Raw genomic sequence first — 26,397 nt, forward strand, 5'->3', positions numbered from 1 at the left:
GGGACTGAGTGTGGTGCTGGCAGGGACCAGATCCCGTGAGAGTTTGCAAGCCTGAGTAAGGAACGTGATGCCCTCCGGGGTGAAAAGTGCTCATACCGAGTAAGGTAGCCCAGGCAGCTCTCAGGATGGAAGCAACTTGAGCTGGACCCTGAAGACCAACAAGACTTTGCTAAGGTGGGTTGGGAGCTTTTGCAAAATTCAGTAACTCTTACTATTATTGCCTACACAAAGACGGAATAGGACAAATAAGATTCCCTTGTTTTTTTACTTGTAAACATTTAAATACAAATGCATTTAAAAAAAAATTATAACCTAGAGCCCTGATGATCTAGAAACTTCCTGAGGATTGGTATTCATAATTTCCGGCATCAAACTACTGTCTTTACAGTTTGGGGGGGTGGGGGGATCACAGGTCAACTATTTTCTTCCACCACAAATTAGAGGGAACAAAATGAGGAGCCTATGTTCAATTAAGAGCAGTTGCTAGAAATTTTAAAGGAAGTGTTCATGTTTGTGTCAAGATTACATAGCTCTAATTTACTTAAGGATCATGTTACACCTGGCCGGTGTGGCTCAGTGGTTGAGAATCAACCTACGAACCAGGAGGTCATGGTCCAATTCCTGGTCAGGGCACTTGCCCATGTTGTGGGCTTGATCCCCAGGGGTGCAGGAGGCAACTGATCAATGATTCTCTTTCATCATTGGTGTTTCTCTCTCTCCCTCTCCCTTCCTCTCTGAAATCAATAAAAATATGTTTTTAAAAAAGATCATGTTACATTCCTTGTTGACTTCTACTTCATTGTTTCTTAGGCCATTTCAAATAGCAGGACAAGAGAAAGTATTTCAACTAAGTCACAAGAGGACCAAAGTGGTTGCTTGCATCTATTTGAGTTTCTTCTAGTGTTTAAAATCTCAGAATTATCAGTGTTCATAAAAATAAACAAAAACCCAGAAGGTGAGGGGAAAAGTGCACAAATTCATTTGAGAAGGGTAAGGACTCTTAAAACCATATTCCCTAGGGTTCTAGAATTTGCAAAAGTGACCTTAGGGAACACTGGCCTTTTTCTGAATGACCCAGAGGGACAGGAAATAAATGAAATTATTACTAAGTATTGAATATAGACATGACATGATAAATTGAGCTAATCAGTACCATAAAATTAGGTGTACTCCCTAATTCATACAATCCAAAAGAGTTGATAGGACTCAGATTACCTAGTCCAATTACTGCCAATGCAGAAATTCTCTGTAAAACCCCAGGGAGCACCAGGGACATGTACAAGTGACCCTTGGGCTGGAAGCTGTCGCTGAGCTATAGAATTTGCTCTGAATCCTTAATTGCTAACTCTTAATCTTAAGTTGTTTCAAGGAGCACAAAGTAACTCTCTATATAAAAATTTATAGCAAGTCCAGTCGGTGTGGGTGAGTGGTTGGGCATCGACCCATGAACCAGGAGGTCACGGTTCGATTTCGATCAGGGCACATGTTGCAGGCTCAATCCCCAATAGGAGGCATGCAGGAGGCAGCCCATCAAAGATTCTCTCATCATTGATGTTTCTATCTCTCTCCGAAATCAATAAAAACCTATTTTAAAAAAATTTATAGCCCTCGCTGGTTTGATACAGTGGATAGAGCGTCGGCCTGCGGACTGAAGGGTCCTGGGTTCCATTCCAGTCAAGGGCACATGCCCAGGTTGCGGGCTCGATCCCCAGTGTGGGGCATGCAGGAGGCAGCCAATCAATGATTCTCTCTCATCATTGATGTTTCTATCTCTCTTTCCCTCTCCCTTCCTCTCTGAAATCAATAAAAATATATTTAAAAGAAATTATAGCAAACTTCATACATGCTTATCACCCAACTTGGGACTTCCTTTCTTTGTCTAAAGTGTAATAATAAATTATCAGTATAAATCACTCCACACTAGAGGGACAGTTCCTTGAAGGCAAGACCATATATCTTATAAATTTTATTTCTGACTTAAGTGAGTACCTTGTTTATATCACATTTTGGAATGTTTGTTGAATGATGAATGAATTGGTGAATGAATAAATTTAAATAACACAAGTGCCCTTATTTATTTATTTAAATATATTTTTATTGATTTCAGAGAGGAAGGGAGAGGTAGAGAGGGATAGAAACATCAACGATGAGAGAGAACCATTGATCAGCTGCCTCCTGCACGCCCTTAACCCGGGCATATGCCCTTGACTGGAATCGAACCTGGGACCCTTCAGTCCGAAGTCCAACGCTCTATCCACTGAGCCAAACCAGCTAGGGCGAAGTGCCCATATTTAAAGATAGATTATCAGCTGATTTCTTGCCTAAATGTTAGTTTAGGAGAGAAAAAGAAGACGCAAATATCTGCCATATTTCTCGAAAACTTTATTCAAAGTTATTCACCTCACTGTCAATAAGGTGTACAGTTAATTCTGTGCCATATTACTGGGCCTGCCCATTGCTGGCAATGGACTTTGAGACAACCCTTTTTCTGACACCAAAAGTTACTCTTTTTAAAACATACCAAACTCCCAATACTTGTGGAAGTATTGCATGCACCACTTTCCCATCGATCTTTAAATCTGAACTTCCATTATTAATCTGGATGTTAAAATGAAGTCATTTTAACAAAGTATGACTGTACAAATCAAAGTACCACTAGTTAATATTAGACAAGAGTATTTTACAAACACTACATTACATATTACCTTGCAATGTGAAACATTACATTTCATATTTGTGTACGTTTATTTTAGATAACTGAGACTTCACAGAATTTAACAGCAAATAAAGTTTTAAAAATTGAATTCTGTACATTAGTTCCAACTAGCTCTATTTTACAATCTATAAGGCTCATGTCATAGTTCAGCACCAAAAATATCTACAGAACTGTCTAGCCAGTCTTATTCGGACCTTGTGATGGTTTTCTTAAGGTGGAAGTCTGAGAAAATGCTTTATAGATCCTACTTCCAGATCTAAGTGGAATACTCATTTTGGCTGATTAAACTATGTAAAAACTTGGGTTTTACCTTTTTATTTTCATTAAACAGATTTTTTTTTAAAAAAGGAAAAGAATACTTACACAGTCTTTCGGTTGCATTTATAACACTGACGCATCAGACTAACTAGCGCCTTGCCCTATCCTCCCTTTTTAAAATTTTTAAAAGGCAGCCAGAAAAATGTTTTGTTTATTCTTCAAAATAGGGTACACAGAAGGACTGCAGCAACAAGCTTCCTCATACACAAGTTCCAGTAACATCTCAGTGTTTTCCCGCCTCGTCCAGCATGAACGGATTCAGGGCAGACCTAGAGCCACACTCAGAGCTGAAACACACCAGGCCGCCCTCCCAGGCCTGCTCAGGGCCAGCCTCTCCGCTCAGGCCCTGCAATCACTCGCCACTGCTGCCTGGATTTAAAGCCACATTCCAGTTTCCAACTCTTCTCTCCAGAATGTACAGAGTTTAGAAAAACAACATGTTTGTCTTGCCATTTTCAAACAGGGTTTGTGTATATCACATGTAAGAGCACATTCCTTAAACTAGAAACTTTTTATCAAAAACCACAGGTACTTTCAGTAATCTTGTTTGTTCAAAGTATAAAATTCTTATCCATTCAAAAAAATTAAAATCGAAGACCAGTACCTCTGCTCCTTTCTGCCAGAAACAAACGACTCATCAAACCACATTTAAAAACTAAGTTTCATGCAAACGAATGGCCGGAGAGGTATGAAGTTTTGCAGAGCCCTTAACATCATGGAGTACAGTAAGCATCAGCTAGACTCAATAGGAAGCGAATTAGCAAACTGAGCAGAGACTTTCCCAAGAACACTATAGTTTTCCAGGCTCCATGTCAGTCACAAAATTTTAAGCAACATGTAATCCTTTAATATTGTCCCAGACATCCCATTCCCAACCGTTCCCATACATACCCCACCCCGCCCGGCCCACACGGGTCTTCCCCGCACGGCACGGCACGGCAGTTCTTAATGCTCCCCGTTGCTGATGACAGCTGCTTCCGGCTCTGCTGCCGTCCCCGGGAGCCGTGGCACTTTCTTCGCAGGACTTGGAATGTGCTAAAAATCAATGGAAGAAGCTGCCTCAGGTCACTGCTGCTTTGAGTCATGGTGCTAATGCAAGTTCCAGTAGAAAGGCAGAGCGCAACCTTGGAGGTTTATGCTAAATATATTCTATATAACTGTTCACAGCGGGAACTGAACACCATTCTTTACCTTATGGTGAACTTACACAACTATCAACACAGCAAGAGAAGGGGAGGCCAGAGACCCACCAGCCACGGCCTATACTTGTTACATTTCCCATTCACAACCCAAACGCCGGAAGGTTGACCTGCTACCTAGTTTGTATAATAGCAAGAAGCAAGATTGTGTTCACCAAGTTCGTGCTGAGGAGATATAATAAATAACTGCAAGGTTATAAAGTCCTCAGTTTGAACCTGGCTATGATCCTCGTCAAGCCATTTAACTTCTTACAGCCTCATCTCTAAAATGGGCATAGTATCATTAACCAAAAGGCCATGTTGATAAGGATTAAATTAGAAAATGAAAATAAAGTACCGAGCACAGTAGGAATTCAAAGCACAGCGATTACTGCCACCTCCTGGCAACTTTGGAGACCACTTTGTCAACGGCCCAAGAGAAGAGAGGTGAGGGCAACACCCTATCCTTATGTTCTCTCCCAAGATGTGTCACAAATGAGCCTCTCTCTAGACCGTCTTCCCCTCAATTCTGGTATTATTAAAACTTGAAAATGCTAACCATTTAAATGCAAGGACTTTATAAAACTGGGAAAGGGCACAGCTGGAACCCAAGCCCCAAGCCCGCTCTGAATCTCTCTGATATTCCCTAAGCTGCTAAGCCTCAGGTAGGCCCCCCACGCCCAGCAATCTGGGGATGGAAATGTCCCCCACCAAAGCCCATGACCAACCACCACGTGCTCCCTGTACCTCAGTGACTGTGCTTGAATGCACAAGTCCTACTCCTTCATTCAAAGTGTTGGCATTTGGAGAGGGTCGCCGGGCGTAAGTTCTCCTGTGCTTTTCATCCACTCGAACCAGGTACCATGTTCCTTCAACAAGGGAATCTATGGAACTCTGGGGAATGTAGTTGCCTGAAGGAAAGGCGGAGAATGTGAACAATTAGTTATATACACAACTTACCTGGTAATAAACTGAAGAGTTGTATATTTTCCTACAATTTTCACCAACATCAGGTTTGTACTGAATACAGCCTAGATCTGTGGATAACCATATCTTTATGTGGTATGTTTCATGTTGTTACAGGCTTTGGGGTGTATATGTGTGTATATTAACAACAGAATATTTTACCCAGGTGATGAGTGTCCTCTCTGAGCTTCATGCTTTCTGCAAAAGCAGCGGGTGCCACACACGTCCTTGAGTCGAGCCTCGATTTAAGGTCACATAGACTTGCTGTGATTTTATCAAGAGCAGAACCTAAAATAGTAAAGAATTCCAACATTAAAAGATTAAAAATAGCATGCCCGAAAGCCTAAGCAAAATGTTGCCAAGAGTTAAAAAAAACACACTTTCACTGCTTGTTATAACTACTGGCTATCGTTTAAAGATAAGGTGGTATCTACCGCCCCAGCCAGTGTGGCTCAGTTGGTTGGGGCATCATCCTGTGCACCAAAGGGTCATGGGTTTGATTCCTGGTCAGGGCACAGACCCAGGTTGCGGTTGGAGTGCATACAGGAGGCAACTAAGCAATTACATCAATGTTTCTCTTTCTCTCTAAAAATCAATTCTAAAAAACTATCCTATCTAATAATAGAGAAATATGGTAATTAACTGTAACTTCGCTACCCTTCCCATTGGCTAATTGGTGAGATATGCAAATTAACTGCCAACCAAGATGGCGGCCGGCAGCCAGGCAGCTGAAGCAAACATGAGGCTTGCTTGCTCCAGTGATGGAGGAAGCCAAGGTTCCCTGCCTGCTGCAGCCCAGCTCTGAGCTCCGGATGCAACAATGTTGCAATTATAGAAGCTAAACAAACCCAGAAACCTGCTTTCAGCCACCAGCAGGCTCAGAGCTTAGAGCGCCAGTGATGGCAACAGAGTTTCAATTATAGAAGCTAAACAAACCCCAGATACCTGCTTTCAGCCAGCCACAGCCTCAGAGCTGGAGCTGGCTCTCAGCTCCAGTGACAGTTATAGAAGGTAAATAAATCCAAGAATTAAAAAAAAAGGGGAAAAGAAAGAGGCTGGGAGCTTCAGTCACTCACCAGCCTGAAAACGGCCCTCAGCCCCTCACCCAGACTGGCCAGGCACCCCAGTGGGGGCCCCCACCCTGAAGGGGGTGTGACCAACTGCAAACAGCCATCAGCCCGTCATCCAGGCTGGCCAGGCACCCAAGCGGGAACCCCACCCTGATCCGGGACACCATTCAGGGCAAACCTGCCAGCCCCCACCCATGCACCAGGCCTCGATCCTATACAGTAAAAGGGTAATATGCAAACTGACCCTAACAGCAGAAAGACTGGGAATGACCGGTCATTATGATGCATACTGACCACCAGGGGGCAGACGCTCAATGCAGGAGCTGCCCTCTGGTGGTCAGTCACTCTCACAGTGGGGAGCTCTGCTCAGCCACAAGCCAGGCTGATGGCTGCAGTACAGCGGTGGTGGTGGGAGCCTCTCCTGCCTCCTCAGCAGCGCTAAGGATGTCCGACTGCAGCTTAGGTCTGCTCCCCACTGGCAAGTGGGCATCCCCGAGGGCTGCCGGGCTGCCAGAGGGATGTCTGATTGCCATCTTAGGCTCAATCCCCCCGGGGAAGCAGGCCTAAGCCAGCAAGTGGTCACCCCCGAGGGGTCCCAGACTGCGAGAGGGCACAGGCCAGGCTGAGGGATCTCCTACCCCCGAGTGCACAAATTTTTGTGCACCAGGCCTCTAGTCCTATATAATAAAAGCCTAATATGCTAAGTGTCTGGTTGTCTGGTCAGCTGTTCAACCAATCAAAGCGTAATATGCTAATGATATGCTAAGGCCGCTCAACCGCTTGCAATGACGTGCACTAATCACTAGGGGACAGTCAGTAGACCGTTTGCTATGATGTGCACTGACCACCAGGAGGCAGACACTCTGACTGGTAGGTTAGCTTGCTGCTGGGGTCTGGCCAATAGGGACTGAGCGAGACAGGCAGATACATAGTCCCTCCCCAGCTGGCCAACACCCCGAGTCTCTCCCTGGCCCCAGCTGTTGTAAATACAGGTGCTGGTGGGCCACATTATTATGCTGATGATGCAGGGCGCCAAAAGGGGGAAATCAGAAAATCTGAGTAGAAATGACTCAACAATTCCTGTAGAAAAACTGAGTGGGATCTCTTGGCCTGGCCTGCATCCTCTCGCAATCTGGAACCCCTTGGGGGATGTCAGAGAGCTGGTTTTGACCCGATCCTGCAGGCCAGGCTGAGGGACCCTACTGGTGCACAAATTCGTGCACCAGGCCTCTAGTAAATATATATATTTAAAGATAAGATGGTATCTATCTGACACAGCTTCTATGACCTCTGACTAGACACCTAGTTCAGTGTCAGCCAGTGCACAAGTTTTTAAACAGGTGAGGTTGAGACTATAAATAACTTGTATAGAGGCAGTTTTTAAAGCAGTGCCAAGTCTACCATCATTCTGTTTTTGCTCCTTCTACCACAGAGAAGGCACAGAAGTTTCCTTAAAAGTAGCCAAGACCATAAATTTAGGAAAACTAGATAACTTAAATATTAGTGAACAGTAAGAAATGATTTGTTATTCACTCATGTGATCAGACTCAATCATTTAAACACTCAAAAAGCTGCCTGCCTTACGTAGATATGCTTCCTTTCCCCTGACTACATGTTGAGAATACGAGATGAAAGGTAAAGTTATTAGCCAAAAAAGGAAAAATCAAAACACTCCACCATAAAATGTTTAAACTGGTATTTTTTCCTGATTTGGAAGGGTGGAGAGAAGATATCCTCAGGCAGGCAGAGCTGCCTTTCACCCAGGTAAGGCAGATTCTTAGATGAGAGTAAAACCCAGCTGTGTGGGAAGTACTGACATTGAAATGCCGCAACGCCCTGTGGGACAGACGCCCTATGGGACAGACTGAGCGTGCTTGAGAAGCTGTTGGACAACCTGCCCAGAACAGGCTCCCACACGTTCTTGTTGACAGACTTCGTGTTTACCTGGGGTGGCATCTTGGGTAACTTTAAGGGAATACAGGGTGGCAGCCAAGCCAGAGCCATAGGAGAACACGCCAATCCTCTTCCCTGCCAGCTGCTGAGGCGAGTACCTGTGCAGGGGAGGAGCCAGGAAACTTAACTGATGTGAAACAACAGTGTGCAGAAAGCTCTGAGCTGGACTAGGAACTCGTCCTATAGCCTGAGGGACCTAACCTAAAGCTTGACTTGACAGCTAGCCCACAGAACCAAGCTGTTCATCTCTTCAAGGAGGAGGGGGCTTATGAAAGTTATTTTACCATAAAATAAGTCACCTTGTCAACTGGGCATTTCTGGTTCAACTGCTGGTCAGGAATAATAAAACCATGAGAACAGGAGCCAGAAAAGCCAGTGTGCCTAGTTGGTGTGGCTCAGTGGTTGAGTGTTGACCTATGAACCAGGAGGTCATGGTTTGATTCCCAATCAGGGCATATTCCTGGGTTGTGGGCCTGATCCCCAGTGGGGGGTTTGCAGGAAGAAGCTAATCCATGATTCTCTCTCATCATTGATGTTTCTGTCTCTCTATCCCTATCCTGTTCTCCCTAAAATCAATAAAAATACGTATTTTTTTTAAAAAGCCATGTTGACATGAAATACTATGGTATAACAGTAGCCTCACCCCATATATTCTTTAAGTCAATGGACAATAGGCTAGAGAGCTTGGAAGTACAATTTCCGTGACCTGGCACAGAAGCTGGTCTTAGAATCCTAAAATTCCCTGAATGAGGGGAATTAGTAGGGGAAAGTGATACTTACTGGGCCAGAACAGAGGCAAGGGAACCATACACGGAGGACGTGTACATGTTTCCATTCTGATTGGATACGAGCAAGGATGCCTTCGTTTTCTGATTGAAGAGGTCAGAACTAGCCTTCATAAATGCCTTTTCCACATCTCTATCAAAGTAAGTATCTTCTAATTTAACATCCCTGAAAGATTTTAAAAGACAGCTTTAGTGTTCAAAGACTCCATGTTTATTGTATTAGTGTACCCAATTACTATTCTAATCTCCAAGTGTGTATGATTCTGTTCTTTATGATTCCATTTGTTAAAGGCCAGGTAGTAGCATGCTAATTGATATGGAAGATATAACAGTTGTAAATAGATAATCCTTTTTCTCAAAGTTTTTAATAACCAAGTTAAGACAACTTGCTTCTAATGGGTTAATACACACACTAAAGTGTTGCTGTCACCAAAAAGAATATACTATTTTGAGTCCATAATAATGTCTATTGAGTTAGGAAAATCATTGTATTACAGGAGCCAAGACTTAAAAGGTGAGTAGAATTTCGTCAGATGGAAAAGGGGTAGGTGAGGCAAAGTGGAAGGAGGTTGGCAGTGAGCCTGAACAGTGCGGAAGCTATGGAAGGGAGGCCGACTCTGACAGTGAGCAGATGAATCTGGGGCCCAGGGCTGGGGAGAGGCAGGAGGAGAGTGAAGAGGCTGTTGTACATATAGGCGCTGGTGGGCCACATTATCATGCTGATGATGGAGGGCGCCAGAAGGGGGAAATCAGAAAAGCTGAGTAGAAATGACTCAACAATTCCTGTAGGTAAGCCACCACTTCTCTGGGACTCGGTTTATTCACTGATGACACAAATAGGTTAGACTAGATTACTTCTAAAATCCTTTGGACTCTTAAAAATTTCAGGACTGTACAAATAATAGTTTAACAGGTATAAGAAATGCTCTCATATAGGAGGAAAAAACCCTAACATTCCCCTTACCCAAAGGCTTCCAGGCCACCATAGATGCTATTTTTATCTCTGTTCTGGTCATTCAGGAAGTCATTCAGCATCATCCGAGCCAGAGATTTCTGAACCAGTTTACAGTAGGGTGAGTGGAAGATCATGAAGCTGAAATCGTTCAAGGTAAAATCTCTATCATTTCCCTCTGAAAAAGAAATCCAAAGACATTATGAAATTCATGTAATTGACTTTTGAAGTTTTATTTTTGAACAGGGCTAGGATGTTTTTATATCTTTAAATCACAACCAAAAATATACTGTACAATGAAATACCTGTATGGTTTAAAATGCTTATCAAAAAGACAGTCAGAGATAGAATATACACTACCATATTACTGGTTTTCAGAGGTAACAGTCAAAACCCATTAGTGTATTGTGTAATCAAGTTAGTGGGTCAGGGCTAGGAGTTTTTTATCTTAAAAAATTATAGTTTAAAAAATTAAATAAAATAGAAAATAAGCTGCATAATTCCCAGCATGAATAAGAAATTTCATGGCACTTTTCTTTTGGTTCAGCACACACAAAGGATGTAAAGTGTATTTCTCACTGCGTGTCCTAACAGTCATAGAATCGCCGTACCCTTCAATACAGGCTGCTCAGCAGTGCCCACTTTACAGACTGCAGCAATGCTGCTTGTCCAGATCCACCAGGTGTCTGAATATACTTCTAACCCTCTCTCACAACCTCATAAAGCCACGCTGGACTATGGGAAAAGTATATTTTATCTGATAATACTGTGTGTTGTAACAGCACTGACTCAATACTGCCCTTTTCCATACCTCAGAACTCCTTCAGGTGAGCCTGTCTCCTCCTGGAAAAGATATGCTATATCCAGCAGAAGAGTTAAGCAGCTATACCTATTTCTTCCCCTAGTCAAAATACATGCCCGGTTTTTAGGCAGTCTGTACTGGTCAGAAAGCAGTGCCTGAATTAATACCTGAGACTGTGCTGTGTCCTGCTGAAGTTCTGTCAGAATGTTGTTTCGTAGACAATGTGCCATGTTGTGACCATCTACCTCCGCGCTGTAATCAAGTTACTCTGTGAAGTCTGCCACCCTTTTGAGTGGTCATCAAAGACACAGACTGCCTGTGGCTCACCAAGTGTCTCAAAGCATGTACCCGAGCTTATATCGTCATTACTTTTATTCTAAAAAGCTACGCAGCTTTAAAAAAGCTATTCAGCCTAGATTCTGAAAACTATTAAAAAGTATACGACTGGGGAGAAAAAAAAGAACCTTTTCAGGGTTAAAGATGGAGATTAATGATGACATTAAAAAAGCCAATATGAATCCACAGGTCAAGTACAAATGGGGGGAGAAATTGACCTTCTTACAGCTTTCTCTGGACACAGTCACAAACTAAAACCTGTGGAAGGACAAAATTCAAGCTACTTTCTTTTACCCTACTTTTTAGTTTTCTTACTGGCGATAAGTCGGCCTAAGTACTTGTGCAGAGATAGCGTATTTCCAAAGCTTACCTCTTTTCCTAAATTACACATTCCTCAAAACTACAGGAAATGCCACTTGGCAGGTGAGGAAGACATGGTTAAAGGACTCTGATTGATGAAGGACGCCCATGAGCAGTTTCTCACTGAAGACACCCAGACGGTTGTCTACACAGACCAAGCTGAGGAGAGCGGCGGAAACCCACCTTTCTGCCACTGGGCACGGATCTTTTTGCGGTAGACAGAGTAGCAACGGTCTAATGCACTGAGGTAGCACTGGATGGAGAGTCTCCCATCCACGATGGGATATTCGGAAAGCATGTCAGGCTTGTAAAAGTCATAGGCATGTTGCATGTGTGTCCCACGAAGTCCTATTAGAACCCAAAAGGAAGATGTTCATGGATTTCTGCTTCTTGATATCAGCATGGTAGCAAGCATTACTGGGCCCTCCTTAACTAGTCAACTCTCGCCTCTTGCAGTATAAGCATCACAAGGTGAAGCCAATAGTAACTGAAACAACTGTATCTACAATAGGCCTAAGACTCCTTGGCTATACAATTTCATGCAAGCTTCATAAATCTAACTGGGAGACTACGATTGCTTTACTAAACGGAAATAAAGCTTGCCACTTACTGTGTGACTACGGACAAGTGCTTCCTTTAAGTTATTACTTAAACCCATTTGACTTCTCTGCAAAATGGGCATGACATTGCTCACCTCATACAACTGCTATGAAGACTAAATATGATAACACAAAGAAAGCACTTAGCAAGTAGTGTCTGCTATGAATGACCACTCAGTAAGCACTAGCTTCTATTTTCAAATTTCTCAGCATACTGTGCTAATTTAATAAAACAAAAAACATTCCCACTCACCTCGTTCAAAAATTAAAGGAGCATTTGGCCCAATGAGCAGAGCAATGGCTCCGACGCCACCTGTAGGCCGAGCATTTCCTGTGGCATACACGGCAATATCTCCTGCAACTACCAGGGCATACCGTCCTGAAAAACATGGTCAGTGCAAAACAAGGTGATCCATACTGTAAATATTACACGTGGAAACTGAAGTGTTACATTTCCCCCAGAATATGCTTTCCCCATCTTTGGAAAATGGGCCCTGGCCGGGTGGCTCAGTTGGTTAGAGCATTGTCCCGTACACCAAAAGGTTTCTGGTTCAATTCCCAGTCAGGACACACACCTAGTTTGAGGGTTCAATCCTCAGTCAGGGCATGTACAGGAAGCAACCAATTGATGTTTCTCTTTCACATCAATGTTTCCCTCTCTCTCTAAAATCAATAAAAAGTACATATCCTTGGGGTGAGGATTAAAAAAAAAAATGGTCTAAGTTTTGATAAGGTAATATCCTACATGATAAAGATAACAGATTCATAATGCAGATATGCTAAAAGTCTTAGTTATCTTCCTGAACATATGCCAACAAGCGTAAGTGGTAACGTTTGCATATGGCATTAATTAAAAGGTCATCTGGGCCATGGGTTCGATTCCAGTCAAGGGCACATGCCCGGATTGCAGGCTGGATCCCCAGTATGGGGTGTGCAGGAGGCAGCCGATCAATGATTCTCTCTCTTTCTGCCTTCCTCTCTGAAATCAATAAAAATATATTTTAAAATTTTTTTTAAAAAAGGTCATCTGGGCCTATTCATCCTGAGATTGTTTCTCTGGAATAGAGACATAACGCACCATCCCAGGAGCTGGATTCGATCCAGTTCACAGCATTGAAGACAGCGGCTGTGCCTCCGTAGCAGGCGTTCGTGGTATCTATTCCTTCTACATCTGTGTTCCCAGACTCCTCAAAGAGCTGCATCAAATTGGTCTTCACTGACTTGGATTTGTCGATGATTGTCTCTGTTCCGACTTCCAGCCGCCCAATGCAATCATAAGAAAGGCCATTTCTCTCCATGAGGTTCTGAACCACAGTCATGCAAAGAGAGTTGATATCTTCTCTATCCGTGCAGAAGCCCATCCTGGCCTGGCCCAAGCCAATAGTATACTTTCCAGCATCTACACCATCGTATTTTTCCAACTCGGCTTGATCAACATATTGAGAAGGAAAATAGATCTCAAGGGCAACAATGCCCACATCTTTTGGCCAGGAGGCTTCTGCATTCAAAGGAAGTGACCCAGGCATGGTGCGAGAGCTTCAGGAAGAAGAACAGAAGAACATTATTTCAGGTTCTAAACTGTTAAGTTCAAATTTGAGAAATCGACATTAAGAGTTCAACTATCACCTAAAATATTAGTTTACTTTTAAGTTCATCATACTTTACTTAGGGCAGTCAATTTTAAATATAGCAATTATAGTAAGAATGAAGTACTATCATTCAAAATTATCATCTTTCAGAAAAGCTTGCACTTTATTCAAAATTAGACATCTTTAATATATTTTATTGATTTTTTTACAGAGAAAGATAGAGAGCTAGAAACATCGATGAGAGAGAAACATCGACCAGCTGCCTCCTGCACACCCCTGACTGGGGATGTGCCCGCAACCAAGGTACATGCTCCCTACCAGAATCGAACCTGGGACCCTTGAGTCCGCAGGCCGATGCTCTATCCACTGAGCCAAACCAGTTAGGGCCCAAATTATACATCTTCAGATTTAAAGTATGATTATTAGAAATAAAGGAAACTCAAATAAGATTCTTCCATGTTGTAAATAACTATGTGATGTCTGTCTGTCTGTCTGTCTCTCCCTTCCACTCTCTCTAAAAATCAATGGGTGAGGATTAACAATAAAAAGTGTTTATTGAGTTGAGAGAGGAAGAGAGAGAAAAAAAATCGATATAAGAGCGTACCATTGGCTGCCTCCCACATGCACCCAGATCAGGGATAAAGCCTGCAACCTGGGCATGTGCTCTGACTGGAAACAGAAATGTGATTTCCTGGTTGATAGGTCAATGCTCAACCACTGAGCCATGCCAGCCAGGCTCTTTTACAAATATATATATTTTAGTGATTTTAAAGAGAAAGGGAGAGGGAAGGAGAGACAGAAACATCAATGAGAATCACTGATCGGCTGCCTCCTGCATACCCCCCACTGGGGATAGAGCCTGCAACCCCAACATGTGCCCTGACCAGGAACCGAACCATGACCTTCTGGTTCATACAGTGACATTCAACCACTGAGCAACACTGGCTGGACTAAATTTCTTTAAAGAGGAAGAAAAGGTACACTTTCACCACAGCTCTGGAAACCTTTAAAGCTATCTTCCAACAAGAAAGTACCAACAAGACTCAAGTCTGTTCTAAAGCAAAGGCTCAACCCTCCCAGCGAAAGATTTTTACATTAGTCCATTAAACACAAAATTAGCATTAACTAGTATTTCAAGCTAGGGTGTAACCCTGTACAGGGTTTGAGGCTGTGTGGCATGTATTATTTGCCCTGGGGTAAAAATTAAATTCCCCCTTCCTTTCGAGAGGACACTCCTTAGCAGCATGACAGGGTGCCATACCTGTGTGAGGGGCAAAGAACTTCAGTCTCCAGGTCTGTCACTGTTTCCTCCTTCAGGCACTAGGAATTTCAAATAAGAACTTCGTTTAAAGTCATAAATTACCACATGAATTCAAATAACAACTTCAAAGTGAGTTAAACATTTCCTTATCCAATTACATAACGTAGTACAGAATTTGACCTTGCTTAGGAAAAATGTTACCTAACGCTTATAGATAAACCTTTCCCCCTTTATTGTATTAGCTCTTATAGGGGCAGGTTCAGACCTCAGGATTTTTCAAACAAAATACCTATCTTTCTAGCAAGATGTAATTAGCCTCATTTACTCACTCATGCTTCTAGTTTTCAACTCGGCGGCATTCAGCCACATTCATTTGCCCCAACCTTTTAGAGTGATTTCCCCTTAGTGCTTGTATTGAAACTACCCGGGGTGCGGGTGGGAGGCAGGGGCAAGTCAGAGAGGGTCAACGGGGGAAGAAGGGAGACATCTGTAATACTTTCAACAATGATTATTTTAAATAAATAAATAAATAAATAAAGTGGAAAGAAAATGGGATGATGACCTGCAGCATTCCTTTAGTCCACGTGTGCTGTAGTGTAGGGTTGTTACTTGAGACAACAGTTCCTGTTTAACAGTTTCCTTTGCTCTCTAAGTACTGGCCAACTTGGCATTGGCCCAGAGACTACAATGAGATGCTATTTAGTAAAGCTTTACTTTCTTCACATCAGTAGATCACTTAAGAGCTCTTCACGGACTTCGTACCTACTTCATTACCTTTAACCTCACCTCCCAAAATAAACCAATCCTGCCCTGGCCAGTGTGGCTCAGTTGGCTGGAGCGTCACCTCCGTTCACCAAAAGGTGGCAGGTTCAATCCCCAGGTCAGGGCACATGCGGGAGGCAGCTGATTGATGTTTCTCTCACATAGATGTTGATGTTTCTCTCTCTCTTCCTCCCTCTAAAATTCCACAAAACCTCTTTGTTAAAGTATTAAATACACACTTTGAAAAAATAACCTATTTTTTTGTTCTTTATTCTCTCATTTTATGCTGTATAGTCTGCAAATTAAGCAGACCATGCAGACCAGTTCTCACTGGTGGGGGGAAAGCATGATTCCCTCTGTATGTTGAGACTACTTAAATAGCAGTAATATTGCTTCTTTTTTTAAAATATATTTTATTGATTTTTTACAGAGAGGAAGGGAGACAGAGAGTTAGAAACATCGATTAGAGTGAAACATCAGCTGCCTCCCAAACACCCACTACTGGCGATGTGCACGCAACCCAGGTACATGCCCTTGACCAGAATATCGAACCCGGGACCCTTCAGTCCGCAGGCCAACTCTCTATCCATATCCACTGAGCCAAACCAGTTAGGGCAGTAATTCTTCTTCTTGAAGCCATGTATGCATACGCATTCGACACTATTTATGCCAAGGAAATTTCCCCTAACTGCTGATATTCCTTCTTTCAATTTTAATTATTCAAACTGGGGAAGAAGGAGAGCATGTGAGATCTCGCTCCTCAGTATATGTCACCAGTTTGGCTCAGATAAAATCTTACAAAAATTCAAAAGATAACAATAACTAAATAAACTGGGCATGAATGTTGGGAGAGGAGGAAGAGGAAAGGGGAAAGAGAGGAGGGGAATGGGAGTAGAGAGAAAGAGGCGGGGGAACAGGCACTAGAGGCAAAGAAACAGAATGGAGAGTCGCTGGCTACTGGGGCTCCCTGGAGAAGGAGGCCTGGAGCACAAATGGAGGCAGTAAATGCCACTGTGGGGAAGAGTCCATGGGAAAGGGATTAGGCTTCCATCCTCTTCTGTCATCGCTAGCCAGGTTCTCTGTTCTGCCTGCAACAGCCCTGCCGAAGTCTCCAACAGATTTCTCCTAGAAGGTGTTTTCAGAGCAAGTGCCAGAGCCTAGCAGAGCAGCATGGGTCAGGGTCAGGACGTGGTTAATGAATCACCAGCGGCTGGGCAGGTTACCACAAAGGGTGTTTGGAAACTCCTGAGGCAATGAGTTTGGCAAAGATTAAAATGATGAGGCTGCCTAGTTCCTGAAACCATGTTCCTACAACCATGCTTTTTTCTGGGGTTTAGTGAGTTGTTCTGAATTCCTCCTGGCTCCCCTGTAGCTTGATTCCAACAGGTGGTCAGAGAAATTCAGGACACATTTGGGTACAAGATAAACTATAAGCAGTCACCTGGCGACCTGCTCACTATTACAGGAGAGGAATCCAGGCAATTGAGAATAAGCTGCCTTTCCACCACAGGAGCAAGCAAACAAGACTGCTGTGAAGAAAGCCTTCCTGCGCGTACACGCTGGCTGGTTCTCTAAGTATAAAACATGGATACCCCTTCTGACCCCCTCCCCCCCCACCTCAGTTACTGGTCTGCTATCAGAGAGTATACTCATATTTCAATACCTTCTTGTAAGATTCCTCTACTAGGAAAGTTTCCTAGAGTTTTCTAATCAGGGCCCTGCACTCCTGCAGCAGGCACGTCATTCACACCAAAGTCTCCATATTCTACCCTCAAATGAAAACTATGAGAGGTCCTCCTATCCCCCCTCCTCTTGGGGGAAGGACTGTATTTTTATTCTTTTGAAATCCCTTTGAGACCTTGGAGTAAAGGGCATTCAACTGCCATTTTTTAAGGGGCTGAATTTGGAGTTAAAACAATTACAGGACAAATCTTGTAGATTCAGTACTTGTAGCTGCCCTCACTAGTAAGTTCTTTAGCCATCACTTTTAAGGCGAGCGGCAGCACCAAAGAGTGTTCAGAAAATTAGCTCTCTACTGTTGTTGTTCCAAGCAAATGGTAGGTTTCCACTGTTCCCAGATCCTAACCCGAAAAATGTAAGGAATCGAAACAGAATCAGACGAGAACATTTGTTAGTCTTACAATCATTCCCACATGCACGCATCCCCAAGCACAAACCCTGCAGAGAAGACTGTGAGCTTGAAAGATTAGCTTCTCCTCTACTGCTCTAACTAGGTATACTCAGCTGATGGACAGCTAGTGAGCATCACACATGCCAAGCACTAGGGTGAATAGGTGATTAAGAACGAGTCCTGCCCTCCTCCCATTAGATTGGGTGACACATTTCTCAACCTTTTCAATCTATATCACCTTCTTGAGAAACATAGAAATATCACACCCTTCTATACTTGGTTCTTTAGGAACCCAACCTAAAATTATAAGCCTTGATATCCCTTTCTAAGTGAAACTAAATAGTGATTCTGACACAGCCCATCAAGCTCCTCCCTCCACGACCAACTTGTGTCTCCCCACATTCAGTTCCACTGGATTATGATTTTAAATAATTCTAGGGTACCAAGGAAACACGTCACATCAGGGTTCTGCATTTCCTGTGAGAAAAGCTGTCTAAAATACTGACCAAAAATTCTCAAAACCAACCCCAGTGAAGAAAAACAAGATGTGAAAGCATTCTGGAGGAATATTTCAGTAAACAAGATCAAAAGCAAGCGCCAGAATTAGCCTAACAGATGATATGGCCGTCTATGGCCTCAAACGTCACATCCACTTAACTCTCCCCAAAGGCAAACACCCTCTGAGAACTGGAGTTACCGACTAAGGTAGCATGGAACTGAACTAAACTAGAACTGAAAATAGGACAAACTTAGAAGAGAGAAACCTACAAAGGACAAACAAAACAAAAAGAATGTCTTACTCCACCCCCCCGCCCCCCGTAAAACATGCTCTTCCTGTCCATACGAAAATAACTGAAATTTTAAAAATAAGGTTTTGATCAGAGAATGAACACAGACTGCTTAGGTGTCTCAAGCTGCAAAGACCCACTGGGCACAGGTCCGTGCTAAGGACTTTCAATCCGCCTCCTGACAGAATCTGTGCAATACAGGTCCACGCTCCATCTCAGAAGGAAAAGTCGGGTAGCTGCGTGAGCCCCTCCATTCGTCTTGATTTTGTCATTTATCTCGCTATCCCTTTTCATGACCTGTCCCTGAAACGGAGCCCCTGGTGCTCAGCAGCAGACGTGGCCCGGCTGCAGCAGGCTGGCCAGAGCATCCGGAGGAAGGCCCGCAGCAGACGGAGCCCCGGAGAGGCCCGAGGAGCCCGAAGGCCCAGGCCACAGGCAAGCATGGCAAGCAGGGGCGGCCTCTACCTGTGGTCCAAACCCCTTCCCCGGCGTGGCCCTGAGCCATCCCCTCTCTACCCCGGGCCGCGGCAGGACATGCGTTTGCAAAGGCTCCATGGACTTGCTTTGGGAACGTCCTTGACTTAACCCAAAACCTCTGGTGTGCGCAGGCCCTGTGGGTGCCTGGCCCATCACATCGTCCTAGCAGGTCAGGCTGGTCCTGAAGCTGTCGGCAGGGGGGAGGTACGGGAAACCCTGTTTTTAAATGGGCATAAAAATGACGGAGGCGGAAGGTGGGAGGCAGGAATCTGGTCTCTGAAGCAAGCGCCGTGAGCAGCAGCCAAGAGCGCCAGCCCTCGGCCAGGTTCCTAGCGGCCGCGATGCCTTCCTGCCCCTGCGCTCGGCTGGGGATGCTGCCCACTCCCCTTCCTCCCAGCAACTGCCCCTGGGGTGGCAGGACACACCCCCCGCCAAGCCACAGCTCACGGGTGAGCTTCCCCGTCCCCGGGCGTCCCCTTCACTGAAGGCGGCGGGAGCGCCCTGGCAACGCAGCTCCGGTCGCGTCCCCGGCAGATGCCCACGCCCGGCCCCTGCCCTGGCACCTCCGACTCCTGGCCGACTGTGTCCCTCGAACCCATAACCTTCAACGCCCTCTCGCCCTCTCCCCTCCGCAACTCGCCAGCCCACCCGAGCCCCCGGCCCCGCCCCACGCCCGCCGCCTGCAGGGAGCCTCGCTCCGCCCTGACTCTCGGGGGCCAGGTCCCCCTCTGCCCCGAGCCGGGCCGAGCCGGACTTCTTCGGGCCTAGTCAAGGGCACCGCCTCCGCCTCCGCCGGCCCTCACCCCGCCCGCGGCCCCTCCGCCGTCCAGCGACGGCTCTCCGCGCGGGGCACTCACCCAGAGGTGACCCGGCGGCGGAGAGGCAAAGGGAGCGAGCCACGAAGGCGCAGGGCGCGGCGACTCCCCTCGCCACCGGCTTTATAGCCGCCCACCCGCCCGACTCCGGCAGCGCCGGGAGGCGGTGGGAGGCGGGGCAGTGGCTCAGGCAGCCAATCGCAGCCGGCAGACGAGCCCGGCAGTGCCCGCCCCCCATCCGGGATTCTACCAATCAGAAGGAAGGTAGAGGCGGGCGCTCGCTCGGGTTTTTCCCTCGTGGCTGGAAGGGCGGGAGGAGGGGCGGTGTCCCAGTCGGAGGGCAGAGGAAGTGGGGTGAGAGAGTGACGTCGAGTGGCCCGAGAACCTGCCTGCCAATGAGAGCGCGGCGCCAGACGGCGAGAGCCAACGGGAGCGGAGTGAGAGGTTGGGCGGCCAATTGGAGCCGAGTGAGAGGAGACGGGGACCAATGGGGCCTCCGCGTCCCACCACTGGGGAGAGATGGTCCAGTGTGGGAGGCAAGTTGGTCCTCGCTGGAGAATCCGTCCGGTTGCCTAGCAACCAGAGGTAGGCTTCACCTGTACGAATTCTGAAAACTTGATTTGAATTCGAGCTTAACGTTTTTCTAGTTTGCAGAGCAGCCAAGTGCGCCTGTCTTACAAGTGGGAGCAGAAGATGCCACCCAGAATTTGTAAATCTGTAAATAGTCTATTTGTAAATACTCAATATTGTCACCTCTTTCAAAACTATCCTGACTTTTTAAGAGATGCTATTGGGACAGTTCTTCCCAACTAAGCCTAAGAAGATAGTGTAGGGTTAGGCAGCAGCGAGGAGAGCGAGGGCTGTGCCGCGAGCAGGGAAGTGTGGTTCGGAGTCTGGGATGTTTGCCAGCCCAGGCACTCGGAGGAAGGGCTCCATGGGGCCTGTTCCCCACTGTTTCTTCTGAGCTTGATATGTGGTAGGTGCCAAATAAAAGGTTGTTGAAAAAAGGAAGACACCCCGCAATTATCAGCGTAGGGAATCCACAGGATAGGGACTAACTCTCCCAGAAAACAGAGAGGAGCAATTCCAACTGAGGAAGTCACTGGAATACTACTTAGGAGGCTCCAAAGGAGGACCTTAGGGCCTTAAATTTGACCTCCCCCCAAACTTGCTCCCCCGCCCCCCCCAACTGGCTTTATGGTTAATTCAATATGGACATTCCCTTTGCTGAAGACCACTTTTCACTTATGGTGACCACATTCCATTCTCTCCTCTGGGTATGCATAAAGAAGTCTCTGCCCAGGAAGATCCCACCAAAAGTCCTTTAAAAGCCGCTGACTCCCTTCACTGGGTGCTGGAGCCAACCAGGCTCAGCCACCTGGTGTGCAGATGATTCGTAATCCCTCACCACTCTGGCCTGGTGTTAGACTCTGCCTCCTCTCCTCCTCAGATAGGGACACCCTAATACTTAGCTTTGGTGGAGGACCGTGAGAGTTGTTTGTATCTCTCACCCTTGAGTTGGGAAACTGTTAATAAGGGGTCACTGATGCATCGTGTAACTAGTGTTATGTGAAAATTTATTATCTGCTAGAGATTCTAACCTAGTAAGAGAGATTCTCAGCAGCAAAGTAGCAAAATACATTGTGGACGAAAGGGAACACATGCTAACCTGACAAGTTCAGGGAAGGCCTACATGGTGGTCTTGCAAACTCAGAGACCTAGAGTAACAAAGGATGGTCTGAAATTAAACTTTAACTAAGAGCAGTTACGGTGGGTAGTTACGTCCTAGGCTGATATCTTCACTGACAAGGTCAACCTTTACCTCAACTGAGCCTATCTGTCTTGTTGCATCTATAACATACCTTTGAAATGTCTGGGTAACTTGTAACTTCCCTTTTTCTGGAGCCCTTGGGGGCACAACCTAATATGCCAGGACAGATACCACAAATTCCTTCATTATTATCATGTTAGTTGTTCCTGCACCCACCTAAGTATATGTCTATCATTTTACTTTTTATCCAATCCCAGGGGTTTCCCCACTTTGCTTTCTCCTGCCTCTCTAGTCTATCACCAATGGATTTCATGTAACCCACCTATGTCCCTTTCTTTTGATTGCAATGTATAAATACAGATGTAACCCACCATTCTCTGGAGCATTATCTCAATTCATTGAGGTTCTGCTTCCCTTCATATGTCAACAGTTTGGCTCAAATAAAGTCACAAAAATTCTTTACAAGTTTCAATGGTTTTTTACATTAACAACATGGACAATGGAACCACTATGAAGTAGTAACGTTAAGTTATTTGGGAGAGAGGACCATTCAATAATGGTTTTCTCTCCACAATATTGCCTATTTGTTCCAGAATCAATGCCATTGCACACCTTCCTGTAGTAACTAGGCTATAAAGGGAGAAACACAGCCTGATTGTGATCAGCAGCAATTTTGAGAGGAATTAAACATTCTCGGCATGGTGGAATGCATTGAAAGGCAGTTAAAGACAAACACAAGGAGGAGGATACAGCTTTGTCCTTAGAACGGGACAGCAAATTGTTCCAACGTCAGGAGTACACATGGGAAATGATTAGCCAGATAGTCATGAGGATGATCGTCTCATACAACAGGAAATTCCCTCGAGGCACAAACTGTCCTTTTGATCAAATTAATCTTCAATTAAGCAAAGTGAACATGGTTATTGGTCATTGGATAACACTGAACAATGAATAACAAAATTGGTTTGTGATTAAATACAGAACATATCAATTGAATTTTAAAAGCAAGCCTCTGAGACTCTGTGAAATAACATCAGAGATTATACCAGGCTCCACAAATATTAGATATGGCCATGCAATTGAGGACAAAGTACAAATATATTTATTTTGGGAGGGGCTACACATTTGTTTGGTTTTTAACTGCAATTTGACACAAGCATAGTGAAGTCAACGTTGCACTTGAATGTGCATTTTTAAGGCATGGTAAGGTGTATGTTTTTTTGTACTGTTTCTAAATGTAATGCCAAGTAGTACTGGCCAAGCCCTGTAGATGCTATGCATCCAAGGCAAAGCATGATTTATTGTTCTGCCCGACTGTGTGTGTGTGTGTGTTTTCAAATTATAAAAGAAAGCTTATTCAGAAAGTCACAAAGATAGTAGAAGTGAGCCAGCTGGGCCGAATAGGCTCAGGAAACAAGTTACAGAAGCAAAACAAGGGCCCTTGGCGCTCAGGAAAGGGAAAGCAAAGGTAACACACCTGGGGCGGGGGGGAGGGGTGGGATGGGAAAGGCGGGGGTGAGCTCCTGAGAGGGACAGCGCTAATCTGCCCTATTTTGAAAGGAACAAATGCTTCTCAGGAGGTAGGAACATGTAATGATAACATTTAGTATTAGAAATGCAGCCACTGAATCAATATTTACTTTTTACCTCCTCTGTGGCGGGAATTGTGCTAGACGAGTGAGGCAAACCCTAGCTACAGGTGCTTTTTGGCATTTGAAAGTGAGGTGTGCTAAGACTGTAAAATACACACCAGATTTTAAAGACTGGGGGATTGGGGCGGGCAGGAAGGAAGTATCCTGTTAATAATTTTTATGTGGATTACATGGAATGATAATATTTTTGTTATATTGGGTTTAATGAACTATATTCTCAAAATTAATTTCACCTGTTTATTTTTAGTTTATTTTTAGTTTTGGAATGTGGCTGCTAGAAAATGTAAAACGACATAAGCAGCTTCCATTTGTGCCAGACAACTGGAAGACAGACTCTGTCCTGTAAAGAGTTCAGAGTCTAAAGAGTGGAGGAGAGAAAAGGAAATATAGCAAAGGGCCGGGTTTCCAGCCTCTAACTCACTAAAGAGTAGGAAAGGGTGGGTTGAGAGGACCCTTCAAATTTGTCAGTAAAGGTATGGCCATCTGTTCAGGTGTAAACAGCTTTATTTTGCCCCAATATTAGATCAACTCAGGTTGAATTTCCTGTCAGAGCTATTTCTCCTGAAACCTTTCACTTGGCAAGGTGGCATTGGGTTTTATGAGCTTTTACTGAGTTTCTGTTACATCAGAGGAGGGGGCTCAGCCCTACTTATGGGTTCTGGTACTGGCCTCCCTTTGCTGACCAGGCAGGGTCTTGGCTGTCCCAGTGCTGCCAAATCCTAAGGCTTCACAGCTTTCATCTGATGCCCTGCCCAGGAGTCCACCCTCAGCAGCCCTAAGCTGTAGGCTCACTCAGCCCTGTTTGCAGCAAAAGCCCACAAACCCTGCCAACCAGAGTTTCAGCTCTCTTCTTTCCTCTGCATGACACGGAGCTTCTGTAATCCTTCCACACGACCCGGGAGCTGAGGGGCCTGCCCTGCCTGCCTGCATGTTGACATGTGTTCCACTCCAAAGTGGTCTGGCGGGCCCCAGGGAGGTATCTTCCTCTCTCCAGAACTCACCTCCCTGGACAGTTCTGAATGGGAACTTGATTGAAAACCCTTCTGATTTAGCACTCCCTCCCCAACAATCCAGTGGTTTCCAACACTGCTTCCCTCTAGGGTTTTCCCTCTCACCCCTCCTCTTGCCCATCTCTCACCCCTGAAAGGGTTACTACTGCGGGAGGATGCATGAAAGGCAGTTTTTATTTTATCTATTTATTTATTTTTTAAATCCTCACCCGACGATATTTTTCCCGTTAATTTTATAGAGAGAGTGGAAGGGAGAGGGAGAGATAGAGAGGAACCCCAATGTGAGAGAGACACATCAATTGGTGGCCTCCTGCATGCCCCGACCAGGGCTAGGAGCCTGCAACCAAGGTATGTGCTCTTGATCGGAATCAAACCTGAGACCCTTCAGTCCGCAGGCCAACCCTCTATCCAGGGAGCCAAACCAGCTAGGGTGAAAGGCACTTTTTAAATAGCAAAATTAGCTATAGTTCAAGTGCTACACAAAGAAACATGCCCAAAGAACAAAGGAAGCTCACAGGAGGGGCATCTAACCCAGCCTAGCAGTCAAGGCTTTCCAGAGCATGTGATCTTCATCCATGTAGCACATGCTGAAATCTGGATTGAGCACTACTGTGTACCAGGCACTGTTCTGGGCTCAGGGGATCTGTGTGGTACACAAGACAGGCACGATTTCTGATCCAGGGAAGCTTGGTGGAAGAAAACTAGGCACTATGTGAGAAAAGTAGCCAGTTGTGGTATCTTCAGGCAGTGATAATACAATGAAGAAAATAAAGCAGAGTAATGAGAGAGAAAATGACTGTGGGGTGGATAAGTACACGGGGTGGTTAGGAAAGATCTCTCTGGCTTAGTGACACTTGAAGGATTCGAAGGAGCCAATCTATGAAACTCTGGGCAGAGTGATGCAAGGCAAGGGGCCCCAGGGGCCAGGCTTGCTTGTTTGAAGAACAGGAAACACAAGGCCCACTGTCTGAGCTGAGTTCTGGAAGACTAACAAGACTTCTCTGGGTTGTGGAGCACAAGGGCAGGAGGAGAGGAGGGGGAGGGGGAGTCATTGCAGAGAAAGGGATCCATCACATGTACAACGTGGGGACTGTGTCTTTCATTGAGAGTGAAGGCGAAGTTGTGATAAGTCACAGTGAAATCTCCCTTGGGCTGGGGTTTTCAGACAGAGGAGTGTTAATGGAGCAGGGCACCATATTTTCTCTATTCCATTGAGAGGGAAAGGAATGAGTTCAACGGAAGGTCCTTCCCACACTGGGATCCTGAGTGCAATCTATTACTCACTTGTCACACTTGTAGTGAGTGTTTGCTGAGGCTCTGTTCTTTTCCAGCGATTCTAATAAGTGTCTTGTTTTACATTATCCCCTCAGTCAACCCCCCTGGATTAACCTCAATTTACAAATGAGGACACTGAGGCATGCAGAGGTTAGGTAACTTATTCCAAGGGACTCATTTGCAAAGTAGGAAAGCTGGGATTCAAACCCAGGTCTTCTGATGCAGAACCATGTTCCTTCCACTGTTCCATACACAAAAAAAAACAGTTGTGCTCAAAGACAGGGTGGATAAGGAAGGTAGGTAACTTCTCCTGAGAGGCCTCAGAGGATAGCATTTATTACCATAGCACAGGTCTGGTGCTTGGCTTGTGGTCTCAGCAGACTTCTTTCATCAGCTTGCTAAGAACAAGTTCATGTAGCCCTGGCCAGATGGCTCAGTTGTTTGGAGCCTCATCTCATGCACCAAAAGGCTGCAGGTTCAATTCTGGTCAGGGCACATGTCGGGGTTGCAGACTTGATCCCACTGGGTTGCAGACTTGATCCCCAGTGGGGGCTGTGCAGGAAGTAGCCGATCAGTGATTCTCTTATCATTAATGTTTCTACCTCCCTCTCTTTTCCTCTCTGAAATCAATAAAAATATATTTAAAAATAAAAGCAAATAAATAAAAACAGATCCTTGAGTAAGGTTAAAAAAAAAAAAGAACAAGTTAATTTCTGAAGGGTGCACTACATTAACAAGTTACAATGCATAAAATCAGAATGCCAGCTCACTACTCATAATACAAAAGGAACCCCACCCCTCAAAATTGACATCACTCACCTTCCAGGTCAA

General features: G+C 45.1%; 1 protein-coding gene across 1 annotated transcript; it reads right to left on the reverse strand.

The window, feature by feature from the left end:
- Positions 1-2,362: 2,362 nt before the first annotated feature.
- On the reverse strand, positions 2,363-20,007 carry HMGCS1 (3-hydroxy-3-methylglutaryl-CoA synthase 1). The gene is made up of 11 exons (XM_070411872.1): positions 19,901-20,007; positions 14,886-14,944; positions 13,114-13,571; positions 12,289-12,414; positions 11,620-11,784; positions 9,951-10,116; positions 8,982-9,152; positions 8,193-8,299; positions 5,341-5,466; positions 4,960-5,123; positions 2,363-4,069 (listed from the first exon to the last, which is right to left on the reverse strand). Exons 3-11 carry the CDS (start codon positions 13,559-13,561, stop codon positions 3,980-3,982), a joined length of 1,563 nt encoding a protein of 520 aa, XP_070267973.1. The 5' UTR covers positions 13,562-13,571; positions 14,886-14,944; positions 19,901-20,007; the 3' UTR covers positions 2,363-3,979.
- Between the last annotated feature and the right edge of the window lie 6,390 nt (positions 20,008-26,397).

This window comes from Myotis yumanensis, unplaced genomic scaffold, assembly GCF_028538775.1.
Source record: "Myotis yumanensis isolate MYYU_CA2020_CCGP unplaced genomic scaffold, mMyoYum1.0.hap1 SCAF_4, whole genome shotgun sequence".
Classification (NCBI taxonomy): Eukaryota; Metazoa; Chordata; class Mammalia; order Chiroptera; family Vespertilionidae; genus Myotis; species Myotis yumanensis.